This window comes from Falco peregrinus, chromosome 10 (genome assembly GCF_023634155.1).
Source record: "Falco peregrinus isolate bFalPer1 chromosome 10, bFalPer1.pri, whole genome shotgun sequence".
NCBI lineage: Eukaryota > Metazoa > Chordata > Aves > Falconiformes > Falconidae > Falco > Falco peregrinus.
This window is the reverse complement of record NC_073730.1, coordinates 28,031,559-28,050,301: the sequence shown is the minus strand read 5'-3', so window position 1 is coordinate 28,050,301 and position 18,743 is coordinate 28,031,559. Positions and strand designations below refer to the sequence as shown.

The following is an 18,743-nucleotide window of genomic DNA, read 5'->3' as shown; positions in this document are numbered from 1 at the left end:
ACACTTAAACACACTAGTTAAGTGAAAAAGTACATGTATGATGAAAATTAGAATATAATTACAGGCTTCTGGGTTTACACAATAAGTGGTAAGGGTGAGGTAGTGTAACATCCCTCTGTCGGCAAGGACGCCCAAAAGATGAAAATCTGTTTTGAGGTCATGCTCTGAGCGCTCTCTCTGATACCTTCTGCAGTGGCTCCGATAGATATTCCTCAGGGCCCCTATTTATAGTGTAGTTGGTTTGAAAGGATGTCCTTATAGTCACATACATCATGTTCCAGTAACTTTCCATTGCAGTTACAGTGTTAACTTTTAGGCAGAATTTTCCCCAGCTCACAGTGGATGTCTTACTGTGCATATTTACTAGTAGGCAGATCTCATGTTTAGTATGTTTGCATATTTATGTTCTTGCTGTTGATACCATAGAACCAGTCCTATAATGGACTGCTAAATGCTGTTGTCTCAGGAGCTTGAATCCTTAAGGTTGGTTATCAGTCATGCTCTCACTGAATATGAATACAGCATTGTATTTGTTTTAGTTCTCCCCAAAGGCAACAGAAATACTCTTCATCATATTTTTCCACTGGTGGTAGTGAGCCAACATCATTGCAAAGCTTCTTTTGTTCTTAGCATACTTAAAACCCAGCCTTTTGACCTGTCATCTTTTGCCCTGCTGGTTGCAGATATTTTTTTTCCTTGGTATCTTTAACTTGCTTATGTAGTGAATAACAACAAACATGGATACACTGCGCAATGGCGATATGTGTTATTTGCCTTGCATTTCAAAACTGGTTTTTGTTTCGGGAATGCTGTTTAGCAGCACTTGGGTGTTGGTGATAAGTTGGCTCACTTTCTCTTATGTTAATCATGTAATACCTCCCAGGTTGCTGCTCTGTCACCTGATGTTTTCCAGGCTAAGCTGTAACTTCATGAAAAACTGTTAGATAACTTAATATGTGTATTTTCATCTTTGATTGCTATGTAAGCAATGTATGTCAGTGCATTTAGGGAATTTGGTGATTGAGCAATCTGTAGATGGCACTGCAGAAGTTACCAAACTAGCAAAACACAACTTGGACTCCTTTCCAATACTTTGCCCTCCTCACCTCTGTTTGCACAGGAGCATGGTCTGCTGCAGCTTCAAGAAGGAGCATCATCATACAGCTTTAGGTCGGTGCTGTGTACCATGCTGTTGCTTTGCTATCATACTTTCATGACCTTTGTGTTAGGTAAGATTGTTTATAATAACTCTTGGATTTGATTAGTTCTTGTGGGACACGGAGGGGGAAAAAGATGATTCCGTCACCTGTTTGTTGGTGAATAGTTTGTTCATGACCAGATTAAACATAACTCATTCGCGAGTAATTTTACAGTAGTGGTCATAACTGAAGGGAGTGTCTTAATCTTCAAGATGGAGATTTGTTTAACACATAAGAAGGGAAATGATGGGGATAGCAAAGGAAATTGTGAGAACTAAATCTGTCTTTAGTAGTCAGGTGCGATATTTGGGAGGTTAAAATAATGGCTGTAAGTGATGGCTTCCTTAATACTTTGTTCATGTTTATATGTCATCCCTCAATTTTTTGGGAGGTGATACCTTCTCGCTGAGACATACTTACCTGTTATCTCCTGCTAAAGCGTTTTACAAAACGTGTTTGTCTATGCATAAGTGAGTTTTCAAGTCAGTAAGCATGATGTTGTTCAGGTCTTCCCACCTGCTGACTTAGTGCAATACCAACCTGTATTTATGCCTTACTTGTCAGGGAGAGGAACTTACCTATTGGCCAGATGAGAATGGTTAATCAGTAGCTTGCATTCCTGTTCTTTTTTCTTTTTTCTTACTGTTTTTATCACTTGCATTTTTATGCATTCTAGGGACAGGAAAAGGAAATGTTGAGGAGGCAGAAAGACTACTTAAGCCTTACTTGGCTCGCTATCCAAAGGTAAAATGAATCATAATTTAGTTTGGTGTGATCGTTTAATGTTTTCTTGCCAAATAACAAAGATCTAGACTGTGTGGTCAGCTTGAAAACTGTTATAGAATACTTGTATTTTTATTATTATTTATTACAGGGAGCCATATTCCTGTTTTTTGCAGGCAGGATAGAAACACTAAAGGGTAATATTGATGCGGTAAGTAATCCTTTTGCTCTTGGGAAAGTTATGTTTCAGAAGCTTTAGAAAAACTCCTCTGGGAGCAATGTTTCCTTTTTTGGCTTATGCTTCCTGTGGCTTTGGCCTTATATGTAATTTATAGTTTATGAATTACAAATAGGAATTTTGAAAACTATTTTGACTGGCTTGTTTGACCAGCTTATTTTGCTACTCTTCTGAATTTCTCATGATAATCTGGTCTATCAGTATTAATGACATGGTTTTCTCGTTGTCTTTCCTATCCTGAAGAAAGCTGTAGCTTTAATAACATCCAGTGGTAATCATTTGCCTTCAGTCTGAGTGGAGAGCCATACAAGACTTGAGAGAATTAGGGAGGTGAAAAATGCCTGTCCAAAGTACTCTGTCTCAGAGTATCAGCTGGTGTGCAGCGTGGTCGCTCCCTTGAAATCTGTGGGGCTGCAGCAATAAATGTCAGCTGAGCATTTGTCCTCTGACTTTAGTTTCCTAATTTCCCTAGACACAAACTTTCATTTTGCCTATGCTTAGAACTTAATATAGCTTCCAGGAATGGGGAGCTCTGTGGCAGGGGTAAGCTTGCTTAACACCAGGATGACTGTGGAGCCAAGAATCTTTTGCGTGAATCCAACAAACATGATTTTGGGGAATACTGGGATGTTAATAATTTGGAAATTGCAGGAGCTGTGCCAGCAGATCATGGAGTGCCAGTGCCTATTATGGCACTGGTGTATGAGCATTTACACATGATTAAGGCAGTGTTTGGAAATCTCTTTGTTCAGGCAGTTAATAGATATGAAGAATGTTGCGAGGCTCAGCAATATTGGAAGCAGTTTCATCACATGTGTTACTGGGAGCTCATGTGGTGCTTCACCTACAAGCGCCAGTGGAAGATGGCTTTCTTCTACGCAGACCTGCTAAGCAAAGAAAACACTTGGTCAAAGGTAAGTTAAGCAGAACAGGAGACTGGAAGGCCCTGTAGTGTCTATTAACTTTCAATCAGATTGAGTTGACTTTTTGTAGCTTTGAAGCTTTTGTAGCTTTGAAGATTAAGATTGTAGAACAAAACCTGGTCTGCTGTGGCTCTTCTAGAACAATGTGTATTGCAGACATTCAAATCTGAACAGATTGTGGGCAAACAAAAATCTTTTGGGCCTGACTTGTAGATGAAGAACAGCTTGTTAAAGATGTTCTGCTGTGTATTGACTGGTTGTGTCATCAACACATTGTAATTAATGGCACAAGTTGCTATTTCTTTCATTACATCATGGATATAAGCTCATTTGGCGGTGAGTGAGGTTAGCCATGATAGTGCCTCCAGGATAATAAATCTAATTAGAAGAGGTGCCTTGCCCCATGCATCCGAAAGGGAGAAGCTCTTCCATCTAGAACCCTCCTGGTAGCTTTCCTCCCTTCATCTTCCCCTGAGCCCCAGGGAAATCTGTCAGAAGGGATTAAGTCTGGCCAGGGCAGGGTTGGTGGTGGTTGGTTGGAGGTTTGTTTCTTCTTAATGTGATCAGGCTATGTGTGAGGAGGATATCTCTCTGTTTTTTTCTACTACACATTGTATGTATTGGCCAGGTAGAACAAAAGCCTACATAAGGTGAGAGCAACTCTCTCTGTGCTCCCACGCAGTATGGATTCCCAGGGGATTCCAGCAACATGTTCAGCAGGTCCATTAGTCTGAGTGGCTCCCACAGCCAGGAGAGCACCACCTGGCTTAAAAGCTTTAATATTCTGAAATGCTGTGGGATTAATATTAACATGTGTCCTTTTAAACTGTGTGTAGATTTTTATACTATGTTGCAGGGGCCTTAGAGAAGTGGAGAAGATGCTTCCTATGCATCTTCTCTGTAATGTAATCTACAGTGCAACAAGACAGTAGCAAAGTAGTAACTACGTGAGCTAAATGAAAGATGGCCATGTATATGCAGTTAGATTCCAGTGTAAATAAATAATCACAGCTTAAAATAGTCTGAAAAACACCTGAAACTTACGGTTACTATAGACTCCTTAAAGTGGTAACCAAGAACTCACCAACTGTTATTCTCTGCAGTTGCAAGAGTTGTAACATCCTCTGCTGCTTTGCTTTCCTGGGTTGCTGAATTTATGATTGCTCAGGAACCCCTATGAAATCAATACTTTTCATAATCTGAAAACATAAAACCCTTCATAGAATCATCATAGGATCATAGAATGGTTTGGGTTGGAAAGGACCTTAAAAGATCATCTAGTTCCAACACTGTCCACTAGACCAGGTTGCTCCAAGCCCCATCCATCTTGGCCTTGAACACTTCCAGGGATGGGGCATCCACAGCTGCTCTGGGCAACCTGTGCCAGTGGCTCACCACCCTCACAGTAAAGAATTTCTTCCTAATATCTCATCTAAATCTCCCCTCTTTCAGTTTGAAGCCGTTCCCCCTTGTCCTATTGCTACATGCCCTTGTAAAATGTCCCTCTCCAGCTTTCCTGTAGCCCCCCTTTAGGTGCTGGAAGGCTGTAAGGTGAGCCTTCTTTTCTCCAGGCTGAACAACCCCAACTCTCAGCCTGTCTGCACAGGAGAGCTGCTCCAGCCTCTGATCATCTTTGTGGCCTCCTCTGGACTCACTCTAACAGGTCCATGTCCCTCTTATTGGGGCCCCAGAGCTGAATGCAGTACTCCAGGTGGGGTCTCAAGAGAGCAGAATAGAAGGGCAGAATCACCTCCCTTGACCTGCTGGTCACACTTCTTTTGATGCAGCCCAGGATTCTTCACCAGACTGCCACGACTTCTCAAATATGATGGATAGTGGCTTAGCCGCTTCATCCACCAGTTCCCTCGGGACCCACAGCCAGATCTCACTGGGCTCCCATGGACTGTGCACCTTCAGGTTCCTTAGATGGTCTCAAACCTGATCTCCTACAGTGGGCAGCTCTACATTCTCCCAGTCCCTGCCTTTGCCTTGGGCAGTGTGGCTGGAGCACTTGCTGGTGAAGACTGAGGCAAAGAAGTCTTTGAGTACCTCAGCCTTCTCCATGTCCCGGGTAACCAGGTCTCCTGTTTCCTTCTGGAGAAGGCCTACATTCTCCCTAGTCTTCCCTTTATCACCAGCATACCTGTAGAAGCTTTTCTTTCCCTTGACATCCCTGGCCAGATTTAATTCTCTCAGGGCTCTGGCTTTACTAACCTGGTCACCGGCTGCTTGGACAGTTTCTCTGTATTCTTCCCAGGCTGCCTGTCCTTGCTTCCACCCTCTGTAGGCTTCCTTTTTGTGTCTGATTTTGTCCAGGAGCTCCCTGTTCATCCATGCCTCCCGGCTTTTTTTCCCAACTTCCTCTTTGTTGGGATGCCTCGCTCCTGAGCTTGGAGGAGGTGATCCTTTAATATTAACCAGCTTTCTTGGGTGCCTCTTCCCTCCAGGACAGCAACTGCTTTCTAGAACCTGGTATTTGAGACATGCTGCCAAATTGTGACTGGACACATAAACTATAAAGTAGTATTTTTTTTTTTCTCTGAGCATGACTTTTTCATAAGTTGTCTTGCATGTATTCCTGAGAGTGATAAAAATTCACTTTACACAAGCACAACATTTGTTCTTGGAATTTAGACATAAACTATAAACCGATACAAAGTAAACAAGTTATTTATAAAAAAAAAATACACTCCATGTTCTAAAGTACATATTTCCCGCTTAAAATTTTGTAAGATTATGTCTGTTTATGAGCAAAAGCAGGAACTTCTTCCTCTTTGTTGCTGTTTTGTGCTTTATATCAATAATGGTGATGCTGTAAATTCATTTTTCTGTATAGATATTCTTGATTGCATTTGCAGGCCACTTATATTTACATGAAAGCTGCTTATCTCAGTATGTTTGGACCAGATGACTGCAGTCCTTTTGGAGACAGCAAAGTTGAATTATTTAGGTAATGTTTGCTAACTCCCAGTTACAACAGTTTCCTGTCTCTTCACGTCACAGTGTTGGGGGAAGAGAGGCAAAATAATTAATTGTGCCATTTGGAAGATCTGCGCAAATAGCATTGGATTGATAAGAAATTGCAGAATGAAACAGACCAAAGTGGAGCCTGAGTGCAGACAGCAGATTTCTCCTGGCCTGGAAGTACTTTAGGGGTAGGATATTAGGTCTGTCAGCCATACAGTGGCTGCTGCTGTTGCATGTAATATTCACATTCTTTTGCAGTTGTTTTCTTTAATCAAAATGGCATGTAAGGTATGAAAGCCTTCAATGGATTATGCGACAAGATGTGTGCCTCCTTAGTGGAGACATCAGTACGACTTGATTCTTGGGGTTTGAGTCTGAGAGGAATATGGAATAGTTAAATGTGCAAGTGAATATATGCATTATCAACACAGTGCGTTAACCTGATTTTAATGTTTAAGCTCAAAAATGACTAAACCTTGCTGAGGAAAAGAAAATGTATTGCTTTGGGTTTTACAGGTTTTCTACTAAGTATCACTTTTTTATGTGCTTACATTATATTGATACTTTTTCAGGTTCTCCATATCTTATGTAATCATTACAAGCAGAATTCACTGGATTTGGAATCCATTACAAAGTGAATAGGTTTGGGTTTGGGGAGAATGAGAGGCAAGGTAGCTTGCCTCTTTCTTAGTCTGTGATGAGACATGGGCCCTTTGTAAGTTAGGTGCATCATCTAATTTTCTCCTTGGGTGGGGAGGAGTCCCTCTTCCTCCTGCTTGATTAAAGAGGAAGCCTAGAGATATGCGTGCCCTGCATAAAGACAGCTTTTGTGAATATGTATTGCTTAGCTTCCCCAGAGGTAGCAATAGCTCAGTGTGTAACAGCTTTTTTAGATTCTCTTTGATATTTTTTAAGTTTTAATGTTTGGTTTTTTTCCCAGAGGTTCACAGAGGGAAAAATTCTTAACGTTTTCCTTTCAACTTTCAGGATTGTTCCCAGTTTGAAACTGAAAATTGCAGGGAAGTCTCTGCCTACAGAAAAGTTTGCAATTCGGAAGGCTCGACGGTATCTTTCTTCAAACCCCATCCCTTTGCCTGTTCCACCTTTGGTAAGTTAGAAATATCTCCCCCCTCCCTGCCCTTATTAACATTTTTTTAATATATGGAAATAAACCCGAGATAATTGGAATAGTATCTTTCCGTGTTTCTAAGGTAAAACCTCTGCAGGAGACTGGAATGTTCCCAAAGCAAAGCCAAATGAATGCGAGGAATGCTGTAAAACTGGGGCATGCACCAGCCACAGGGAACTAAGCCAGTTGTTTGTGACACATAAATGTGTTGCATGTGTAACTCATTATTCCGGTTACAGACTAGCATGCTCCTAACAGCTTTCTTTTGATTCCCTTTGGAGGAACTTTGCCCTAGGTCTCTTCTGTCATGTGTCATTTACTGAGACTACTAAAAGAAGATTTCAAGGTACAAGTTACAGGGGGGAGGGGGCAATCAAGGAAACAATACAGGAATTGGGGACTGCATGTAAGCATCTATTGAATGTGCCCCTGAATGCTTGCAATTTGGTGCTCTCCGGAGCAACTCATGGGTGCCGGTTGAAACAAACAAATCCTTTAGCCACTCCAGAAAACCATTGCATGCTTTGATTCTTTTTTTTTTTTTTTTTTTTTTTTTTTTTTTCTCTCTTTTTTGCCTGTAATGCTGGCCAGTTCCCTGTGGCCAGATGAGAACAGCTGCATAAGGCACCCGTTGCCTCACTCGTGGTGCACTTACAAAAATCTGTCTGCAGAGAACACCTCAAAGAACACGAAAGCATTTGGGGTCCAGAGGTTTGCCAAGTGCAGTGGTGTTAGCATTTGCAGTGCTTTGAGATGTTGTGTTTGAGAAACAGTTGGATAATTAGTAAAAACTCTTTTAAGAAAACGCCTGAACAAGGAGAGCCTCTTGGAGACACCAGCGAGTAGTCATTTCTCAGCCCACCAGCTGAGTACGTGACACAGCGCTGCTCGAAGAGATATAGTTGTTACAGCGCAGCGTGAGTATTCGCTGGGGACCGCTTTCCACTAAGTCTTAAGACTGAAATGACAGAAATAATTAGGTTACTTTGATTTGCCTTTCAGGTTTCAGAGACTGTAGAGCGTAACACGCCTGGGGTTTGGCTGGGCTGTTCTGGTGGGATTTTAGCAGAAGAGGTTTCTGTCCTTGGAGGGCCGGGCGTGGCGTCCTTGGGTCCTGCTGCAGTTGCATTCCTGAGGCAGCAGATGCCGCAGCTCAACAGTGAAAAGCACTCCGAGGGTGTGGGGCTGGATGCAGAATCTCATCCCCAGGATCTTCCTTTTCCTTGTAAAGATACTTGCTGGGAGAGGCGAGTCCTCCAGCAAGCCTTAGCTCAGGGATTTAGCCTGGAATAAATGTGGTTTGAATACTTCTCTTTCAAGACCCTGTTAACAAATCTGCGCAAAGTACAGGAGTTCTGCCCAGGTTTTCCAATCAATCGAGAGCAGGCGGTGAAAGCAACGGTGACTGGGGACAACATGCTGTTGCATCTATTCTAACCTGACAGCTTTTTGTACTGTAGTTCCAGAAGTCAGTTATTCTATCCAGAAATTTTATCAAAAAGCATTAAATTATCAAGTACAGACGAGGCTATATAAATAAATGGAATAACTTGTCATGAGGACCAGCTGTAAGTCTATGTAGTGTTTCCATCTTTAACTGTGTGATTGCTAGTGGCAATGGTCACATTTTGTCTGGTGATATACTCTGAGAGAACCCTAATAATAAATAGGAATTAAACCAATACCTTTTAATAAAATTTACTTTATGAACAGTTGAATAAGAAAGACGTAACTTCCTATGGGAACATCAGACAAACCTGAGAAATTTAAGGGGTTTACAGTTTGGTTCTAAAATTCTGTTGGTTTGTGTGAAGTTTGGCTTAAAGTGTAGGGGGTTTGGTTTTCTTTTTGTTTTGTTTTGTTACCTGAGTGCTCATATTTTTTCTACGGAAGCAATACATTGTAGTTAATTATAGTTATTACTGCTCTGGTAGGATAGAACTGGAAAACAAGAGGAGACCTTAATCAAGGGACGGTTAGCCATGTGCCATGAATGTTCTAAGTCTGGTTTATTGGCACTTGCCTTGATTTATAACTGAGATTGTGTTTGCGCTCTGTGCAAGCAATCTTCCTTGCATTGTGTGTAGTAATTGGCTCTTTAGTTGTCTTCCAGGGCTAATTTGTTCTGAAAACCATTGTAACAGGTTTTCAGTTGCAATGAAAATATATGTTTTGACAAACTGACTGTTTATTTAAGGAGTCTGTACCTTTTTCATCATACAGAGATAAAGTATTTGATAACCACATTTATCCAGTATTGTAACTAATGATGCTGTCATTTCTTCCTGACCCTAGGAAATGATGTATATCTGGAATGGCTATGCTGTAATTGGAAAATGTCCCAACTTAACAGAAGGCATGTTGGAGACTTTAATTGAAGCAGAAGAAGCACTGGCAAGAAGTAGAGGTAATCAGTGATAGGGTTTAAACAGGTATTTTACAGTGCAATAGCTAAAGATATTATCTATGAATAGAGACACTCATTAGTAAAGTTAATCTGATCGTAGGAGGAACATAGATAATGAAACCATGAACTGTTTATGCAGATAGGAATATTTTTCCTTTTTAATATAGCAAGAACTTACAATTCTAGCAAGTGATTTTCCATCCACACACGTGTATTAGTAATAGTTTGTGACATGTATTAAAGGACTGTTTATTTTGGTAGCTCAAAATCAGCATATGCATTGGCTTGGTTACTTGGATCATGAAGCTTTGTTATTCTCAGATATATTGTGGGTTTGAAGGATATATAGAATGGTCGGTCTTGTGTTTTAAAACTTCTGTCATTTTATGATGTGACCTTGGGCTGAGTGGTATTTGTGTGTCAACTGTGTGCTGGGACATCAACAGTAGAAAGCTGGGACATCAGGGATGGGCTTTCTTTGCACTGTGAATGAGCATAAGAGAGTATTGAACTGGAACAGGCTCTGCTATCACTGTCAGTCTGTTAATTAGCCATCCCTGAGAAGGTTGAATCGATGTTTATTTCTTGCCAGTCTTTCCCAGCTCCTACGGGAGTGCAACCAGTCTGCACAGTTTTTCTCACAAAGTTTTCCCTTACTAAGTATTTGATCTTGTTATTATGTACTACCTTCCTGCAAAAGAATCAAGCCCCTGTTGACAAAGGAATATGGGCTAAGTCACTGCTTTGCAGTCTTTTCGAGGACCTTGGTCTTCCTATGCTCATTGAGTTACACAAGATTTGAAAGAGTTGCTTGAAAGACTGGCTAAAGCTATCTCTTTTTTAATGAATGGAAAAAGAGAATAGAAAAGTATTTTCAGTGCAGGTGACATCTTAGAAGGCTTTTGACCCTTTCACCTTCTTCATCACCCATTGTGTTACATTATTTTGAATAAGTGAATTATTTCTCTGTTCCCTTTTTTTCTTAGTTGGTAAATTGTGGATAAGGCTGGCTTCGTTCAGAGATTTGTAGAAGCTGATTCATGTTTATAAAACACTATGAGCACATGTAATCGAAAAGTGAGATATATGTTAAACACACCAACAATCTAAAGTATTACCTGTTCCAAATAGTGACTTGCTGTTTCCAGGCGTCATACTTTCCTTGAGCTTCCATGACAGTGCTTAGAGCTAAACTATTGTATTTTCTCTGTATTACTGTTACATGCAAGAATCTAACACTGTAAGGTTATGAATCTGACGATGTGTGGTATAAAAGGAAGTCTGTTAGTTGAAGTAACATCTAGAAGTACAGTTACGCCTATCAGATTTCCGTCGAGGATAGGTCCCTAAACGTTTGGTTATACAATCCAGGGCAGTTCATAAAATATGTTACAAGTAGAGGAAATACACGCGTGTGAACGTGTTCTTGGGACAGAAGTCCAGAGGAGACAACTGATCTGCTCTTCATTTTATTCTTATGAAATAATTCTTCTGTGGCCCTGAGTCATCTCACTGTGCACATACATAGTGTGTCAACTTTTGTCCTCTTCCCTCTATGTCAGTTTGCCGCATAGTCTTTGGGCATCTTCCCTGGGATTTGCTTTGGTGACACATGTATGTAGGGGCCTGTGTGGGACTTAGCAGTAAAAGTGACTCCAGTTGTAGGACCAAGGCCTCCAACTGCATAGTCCAAAGGGAAACAGCTGTTTCATGCAGTATGTGTCAGCATTTGAACAGCTGGAAGATCCAGGTGAGGTTTAGAGTAGTGAGAACAGGGTAACATTTAATAGCCCAAGACATCGTATCACGCATTTGGCAGAAATTCTTTTTAGTTAGTATTTCATGAATTGGCAATGAGCAAGCAAGCTGAAGATTTTGCTTGTAAACTTTAAGGCTAAGCTGCCCTTATGGAACAGCTATGAAAAAGCCACATGTTTTCTTTGAAATGTATTATGCACAAAATTTCTGATGGAGAAAGGGTGTTGACAGGAATGACTTTGAACTAGGCACTGCTAAGGCTGGTAGGACTCTGGGCACTCATAAGCATAAACTCAAAAGAGGTGAAAAGAAGGTATGTTAAGAAGATGAGGGGATGTGAGGTGCAGGTAGCAAAGCTTGGCATGTTTTTGTCCAGCCAAGCAAAGGTGGAGAAGTGATAAAACACTTGCATACAAATAGGTCACGTGACGAGAAGTCAGGGAAAGAGAAGAACTATACATACTAAAGGGCAATAAAGGCATAAGATTAAGAGGTTTGTGTACTGTGTTCCAAAAAATGAATTGTGCTCACATCTACCTATGTAAAAGTTTCCCTATAGGGAGGGAAGTCTCTGCTGCTCTAAAGTGTACCGTTTTCTTCATCTTGCAGCTACAGAATTACTAGCAGATGACCAGTGTGTGATAAAACTGTTAAAGGGCTTATGCCTCAAGCATTTGGGCAAGATCTCTGAAGCGGAAGACCATTTTAATTACATTTATTTAAAGTAAGTTTTTGTACCTGGCATATGGGAGAACTCTTGAATTTCTTACTAACTCTTCCTTTCAAGTAAGACGAGATGCAACTGTGATATGAATAGAAGGGAGAGGACTGCAGTGTCTTTAGTATTTATTTCAGTTGCTTTGATATCAAGGAATTGCCATTTTAATTGCCAGTGTTGTTAGCCATGTATGGAAGAAGAATTGCGTATCTGCACTGTTAACTGAGGTATCTTCTTCTTGGGGGACTATAGGTGCATAAAATTTTTGAAATACCACTTCTCTCTTTTCATCCCCTTCCTCTTACCAGACATGAAGAAGCTGTACCCAAAAAGCCAAATGTAGTCTGCAGAGACAGGTGGCAGCATGATTATACTTGGAACTTCTATACATCATGCAATGAATGGCATCTCTTTTTGTCAATTCACGTGGATAGAGCTCATAATGTTGTCATCTTTTCTACTACTTCCGTGTTAACAAAGGCAATGTTTTGTAATACTGAGAAATAACATGTTGTGTAGGATGGTTATTTAATGTGTATTTTGCATAACCTGGAAGGTAGCTTTTGGAAGAGAACATGACAAGTGTCGCAACAGAGATTGATTGCTCCTTCTGATCTTAGCTAATCTCCTATTTATTTGTGTTTGGGGCTGTTAAATGAGGGAAACATATAATTTCAAGATCTTGAGGCTATTTCTTTTCCAATGCAGTGAGAAGAAGATAAAATATGACCATTATCTAATTCCAAATGCCTTGCTGGAGCTGGCGATACTTTATCTAGACCAGGATAGAAGAGAAGAAGCGACAAAACTACTGGAAAGAGCAAAGTAAGCAAGTAAAAAGCCTGTGCTGATGTCTGATGGGTATTTTATGGTATTTTACTGGTTAGCGGGAAGCACAAACATTTCATTAATGTCATGGAAGCATGCATGCGTTAGTTTTGGTTTGGGCCTTTCTAGTGGTAGGCATTATCTGATCAGTCAGCCTGTGACTTACCCATTCATTCTGATAAGAGAAAAAAAAAAATTTAAGATGTTAATAGGATGTCAAAGGCTTCAGTAAGAAATAACCCATGTGTAACAAAATGTAATAAACTTTGTAGTCTATTTACTTATTCATAAAAGATGTCTTAAATTAAATCAAAGCCCTGAGTTACGGCTAAAATAGCATTACTCAGATTGGTGGCTAGCAGTGCTGTTTTCTTTCCGTGATGAAATACATTTAAGGTAATGCTTCGGGTTGCATTTAGTATCTTGGTGTTGTTTCATCTGCAGCTGAAAGGCAACTGAAACACCTGCTTTTACTTTTTTGTGTGATCAATTTTTCTAGCAAAGGAGATTTATCAGGAATAATTGGACTTGACTGTGTATGTTCTTTATTACAAAATTACTAAATACGGGGTTTGCCTCTGTCCGAGCCCTTAATTCTCTGCAGAGCCAAAATTTCAGGGGCAGGGGAGGAATCCAAACCAAACAATCCTCGCCCTCTTCAAGCATCCTGCAGCAGGGTGGTTCACCTCTCTGCCTGGATCCTGAATGGGTCCAGATGTCTGCGTCTTTCCAAGTCAGAGAGTCACACCGGTCACTGCCGCAGGTGTGAGCAGCTACAAAACTGACGTCTGGCCCAAAGTTTTGGAGGGGTCAGATGAAGTCTGTGTGTTGAGCTTTACTCCAAGTCAGTCCACTGTGTAAGACAGAGTGGTGAAATCAGCCTACCGAAGATTATGCCAAAAGCCTGTCAACACAAAAATTAAAATATTGCAATTCTTAATCTCTTAGGCTTGTGAGCCTGGTTCTCTGTAGACTTGTGGAAGATATTAAGAGAAAAATTGCATTAGCAAAATGCAGTGGAAAGTGTTTCAATTGGTTTCACATTCCTTAAATCACGCCTCTCCTCCTGTCCTCATTTCCTTTCTTCAAACCTCTCTTAAGAAGAGATCTAGAAATTAATGACTCAGAGCTGCTCATTCCAGCTGGTACTTGTGTTACTTGCTGCTCAGCCGTTGCACCTTTCCCCTGACAGCTCTGTGTGGTCACAGGCCCCCTCGAGGGAAGGTGTTTGGCTTAAATAAGTGCACCAGCAGACAGCAGCTCTTAAAAAATTGTTACTCAGTTTATGAAAAGCTAATACTCAGGCCTGCTGTGCTCAGGGAACTCATGGAAACCGTAATGATACACAAAAAAACCCCACCGCACACACCACCACCCCTCTTTTCAATCAGTCATAAAACAAAAGTGCAGTCCTTTACATTTCCACCTGTAGCTGTTACGCTGCATTAAAATGCTCGGGGTTTATAAGCTTTCAGCTAAAAATGCTGAATGTCTTTGCAGCCACCAGAGGGAGAGCACATTGTCTGCGCTGGGTGTCAGGGCTACAGAATGATGTGTGCAATTGGCAGGAGCGCAGGCGAGCACTTGGCTTGTGCATGACGCTTGATTTGCTTGACCTAAATCCACATGCTGCTGCTGGTTTGAATGTTTCGACTCTGGGAGAAAGAGTGGAATGAGATGAGAAACGGTTTTGGCTTGGTCATGCGTGGAAATATTTCTCTTTGTACAACTTTAAGGTACAAGCAAGAATATCAGCCTACTGATGAGAAATACAATATCTGCATGATAAAAATCTACTTAATCTAAAGAAAAAAAACTCCAAAGGGTTTCAGATCAGCATACAGCAGAACCCGATCACCCTTTTTACAGTCAGCCTCTTGGGTGTTGCATACATAAAATTACAAGCTTGTGTAGGATGGGTGTGGAATTCCTTGTTCTCCCAAAGAGACTGCCACTGCCATAGTGACAGGTACCTGCTTCCATGCGTGATGGGAATTACAAATTTTGAACTGAAATGCTTTTAAGGTATACAGACTGTTTAGTACTTAATGTTACATTTCTGTAAAGATGACAAATATCTTCTAAAAGAAAATTAGTGTGTCTAATCGGGTTTGGTATTTGGATTCTGTATCCGTCCTGCAGGAGCTGACATGTTAATTCCGATGAAATAGGATCTTCACTTCCTACGTGGTCCTAGAGGCAAATTTTTTTTTATAAATATTTTAGGTTTTCCGTGAAAATACAGATTCTTTTAATGTTTCTGTAACTCGTTTAGAGTTCTGTAAGTTCTTTCGAGCATGACATAGCCACTGGAAACTCTAGGCAGATGACACTGCTGAGCCAGCCAGGAGATGTTTGGGGAGGAAGCCCTGTCAGCCTTCCCCAGGCTGGTGAACTGCTTCTTGGAAGCTGGTGCAGTCTCATGTCTAGCCCCTTTCTCTTTCCAAGTTTCTAGGGCAGCAGATTGTCTGGCCTTATTTTCTACACAGAGTACACATCATTGCCAGCCATAGGATGCAGATGGGGTATTTCCCTCTTCTGGGTCAGGAAAGGCTGCCCTCTTTCCCTCCCCGCCCCCCTTATCCGCTTCCTTGGAATCCATCTGCTGAATTAAGATAGGCTCATCTTATTGAAATGTTTTTTTAAAAAAAATCCTTAAAATTTTTGTATTCAAATTTGTCAGTTATACTTTGAGAACAGGGAAAAATAGTCCAATTTCTGAATGTAAACTAAGTAGATTTACAGATATTTAATATGGACTCAATATTTTGTGAGTGGGCCAGATTCAATTTCTTATTAAGCTATATTTTTCTGGTAATTGCCAGACAGTGAACTACAAATAAAGAACAAAGAGCTGCATTGTTTGGCTAGGAACACATGCCTTGTATTTTAGAGTAGGCAACAAAGGAGCTTGTGAAGAAAGGCTTTTTTGCTGTCTACAGTTGTTTTGCTTATAACAATAATATAAAGATAACTCGAAAATGTTTTAAATATATATATATATTCATCAGAGTGGATCTGCTTTTGTTTTAGACAAAACTACAAGAATTACTCCATGGAAACAAGAACACATTTCAGAATTCAAGCTGCCCTGCACCAAGCCAAATCCGCCCCAGAAAATGGAATACACTCCGGAGCCTCAGCAGTGTCGTAACTTTTTCTCCTTTGATGTCCTGTTTGTTGCAAACTTTGGTGCAGAAAATTACTGACACTTTAGAATTATTTTTCCTTCTCTTTCAAGTCAGTGAGAAACCAAATAATTTAAAATTTTAAAGGTGATGCATAAAACATTAATCTAGTGTAATAACATGGCAAAAACCCTCTCAAACCAACCATAACTCTGAAAAATACTGGTTTTTCCAACCGTGGCTTTTTGAATACTTACATCTGTGTAATCCATTTTTCAATCATGTGTGCTTTTCTCTTGCGTTCGCAACATTTACTAAGCAAGCTGCAACATAAAGGGGAATGACTGGCAAAACCCAAACAACGAAACTTTAAAGATTCATGGATTTAATCTCAGTTACCTCTAAATGTTTGTTTGAATTCATACTGATAGCAGTTGAGAAGGAAGCATCGCTTTTTCCAAGTACGTACTTAGTCGAAATGGTGTAAGAAAATCTCGGTGCACAAGAAACACAGCAGGGAGGAGCTCTGAATCCTGGGCATTTCAAGTTGTGCATGGAAAGCTTCTCTTTACTAGCTTTTACCAGCCACATTTTTGCTTCTATAAGAAACTTGCTGGTGAAAAAAATGGTCTCCCTTGTGCAAGTATCTTGACTTTAATTTGGTTTTCATGTCAAGTCTGCTGCTCGTAGCAGCTGAATGATTTAGTGAGGATTTGGGGCAGGGGGAAGGTGCTGACAGTATAAAACTGCATCACTGCTTCTTTGACAAGTTTTAAAACAGGAGGTCCTTAGGAAACAGTTTTTTCATCAGAACAAACATGATCTGAAGTTTATGTCGAATCTAAAGCACAAGTCCTTGAAGGTCACTTAAGAAACAGCAATATTTTATTGGCCGCACAGCAGTACAGGAGTTACTGTGACAGTCAATTCCTTCTTCAAATGATTGGTCAAATGTTTGCCTGACTTGAGATGTCCATGTTTAAAGAGATCGATGTTTCCTGTGTTAAGAAGCTGGGGTTGGAGTAGGCTCCCTTGGCACAGCACTCTGCTTTTTACGAAGGAGAGCCCTTTATCTTTTTGCTCTTTATTGATCTTTGGGGGGAATTTCTGTGTCAGGGACTTTGAGGATAGAGCAATGAGCTAAGTCTGCTTTCCAGTGCTGCCTGCCATAGAATTGCTGCTTTTCTGCAAAACCGGTGAAGTCAGACATAACGTGTACTTGACTCGTATTTACCATTCTCTGTGTTAGCTCCATGTTTATACGTTTATATGCCTGTGGGTTTTGGGGGCATACTTCTACCTCCCTTTTGCAAGAGCTTCTTCCCCATGACCCATTCTGGTATGTGGAGATGGGAGGTCTTCTGACAGCCCTTCTTCTCCAACGGAGATGCTTGTCAAGAAGATTCATATCTATGTACCTCACAGTGAATATTCTTTCTAAAGCGATTGTTCCCAGCTGAAGAGAAAATAGACAGTTTATAGCTCTGCTATTACCTCCTTTAAGGAAATGACATTGTTTTATATTTGCGAATTAACATGCAAGGAGACAGAACCACCTGTTCCTCAACATGGAGAACTTACATTATCTTAAAAATAGACATCCTTTATAAAAGTCTGCCCAAGTTAAAATCATAGATGAAGAATGCATTTTTTTAAAGTGACTTTCTCAGATAAATTTCTCAACTCAGATAAAATTCAGTATAAACAGTTACGCTATTTACATACTGCACATCAAAACCTAAGTGTAAAAATTCAGTCATTCTTTGTATAGAATAAAAAAGATTCTTGTTCTATTTCATGCATATAACGCCTCTTCTTCCAGTTCTGTCCTTTTCAAATATTTTGGCAGTCTTAGCATCTTTGAAGCAAGCAATGCCATGAAAATTAGCATAAATTATACTTTGCAGAAAGTGAACAATCCTTCTGACTGTAGATTCATCTCTCAAGGCCTCACTCACTGAAACTTTCAGTGAAATTTCACCCACAACTGAGCTTCGCCTGATGTTAGATACATTGCACAAAGGGCGTACTGTGCAATATGCAGTCAGCTTCTCTGATTCCTTGCAGCAATGAAAACACTAAGATTTTCATAGTGATCTTTGGTCGAGCACCGACACCAGTCACAGCGTGGACCTCATCTTCAGGTGAGGACTCTGTCGTTAGCCACGATCAAGCAGTCTGTGCTTTCACTCTGACTTTTTAGCTCCCAACCAGTAAGGAATATTCACCTTCCTGATGCAACAAAGATGTATGGACTGTAATATTCTGAACTCACTAAAGGAAAGTAGCACCTTGCTTGCTAAAGGGTGAATGGAAGGTCTGGTACGTCGTCACTGTATACATTTTTCAATGTGTTACATTTTTAATTGCCCACTGTTACTCTTCATTCATCAGCATACTTCATTTTGATGCTCTTCTGTGGCAGGGATCAAAAGCTCAGCAGTGTCAGTCCGGGCTGGAAGGTCTGTGCTGGGATTGTTTTTCCATTGCTTCCCCTGAAGCTGCTGCATTCTGCCTGAAGCTGCTCTCCGGATTGGTAAATGGCTTCATTGGTCCCGAGTCCCAAGTACAATGAATTAGGGGAAGCACAACAGATGCGAGGTTTCAAACAGCTTCAGTGTCGGGTATCTTCCACCTACCAGCAAACAGCAGATACTCCAATGGAATCACAAATCAAGGGGTTTCAGCATGGCCTAAGATTCAGGAAACGTAAGGACTGCTTCCC

The 18,743-nt window shown here is 40.6% G+C and overlaps 1 protein-coding gene across 2 annotated transcripts in view; it reads left to right on the top strand.

Moving 5' to 3' along the window:
- TTC39A (tetratricopeptide repeat domain 39A) overlaps positions 1 to 17,811 on the top strand; it is a 50,157-nt gene extending 32,346 nt beyond the window's left edge. For both annotated transcript variants that reach the window (XM_055814783.1, XM_013294621.3), the window contains exons 9-18: positions 1,121 to 1,229; positions 1,876 to 1,943; positions 2,074 to 2,133; positions 2,913 to 3,074; positions 5,942 to 6,033; positions 7,038 to 7,158; positions 9,475 to 9,586; positions 11,954 to 12,068; positions 12,771 to 12,887; positions 15,924 to 17,811. In XM_055814783.1, coding sequence (XP_055670758.1) covers positions 1,121 to 1,229; positions 1,876 to 1,943; positions 2,074 to 2,133; positions 2,913 to 3,074; positions 5,942 to 6,033; positions 7,038 to 7,158; positions 9,475 to 9,586; positions 11,954 to 12,068; positions 12,771 to 12,887; positions 15,924 to 16,044 — 1,077 coding nt within the window. In that variant the 3' untranslated portion in view covers positions 16,045 to 17,811. The remainder of the gene's footprint in view (positions 1 to 1,120; positions 1,230 to 1,875; positions 1,944 to 2,073; positions 2,134 to 2,912; positions 3,075 to 5,941; positions 6,034 to 7,037; positions 7,159 to 9,474; positions 9,587 to 11,953; positions 12,069 to 12,770; positions 12,888 to 15,923) is intronic.
- The last annotated feature ends 932 nt before the right edge of the window (positions 17,812 to 18,743 follow it).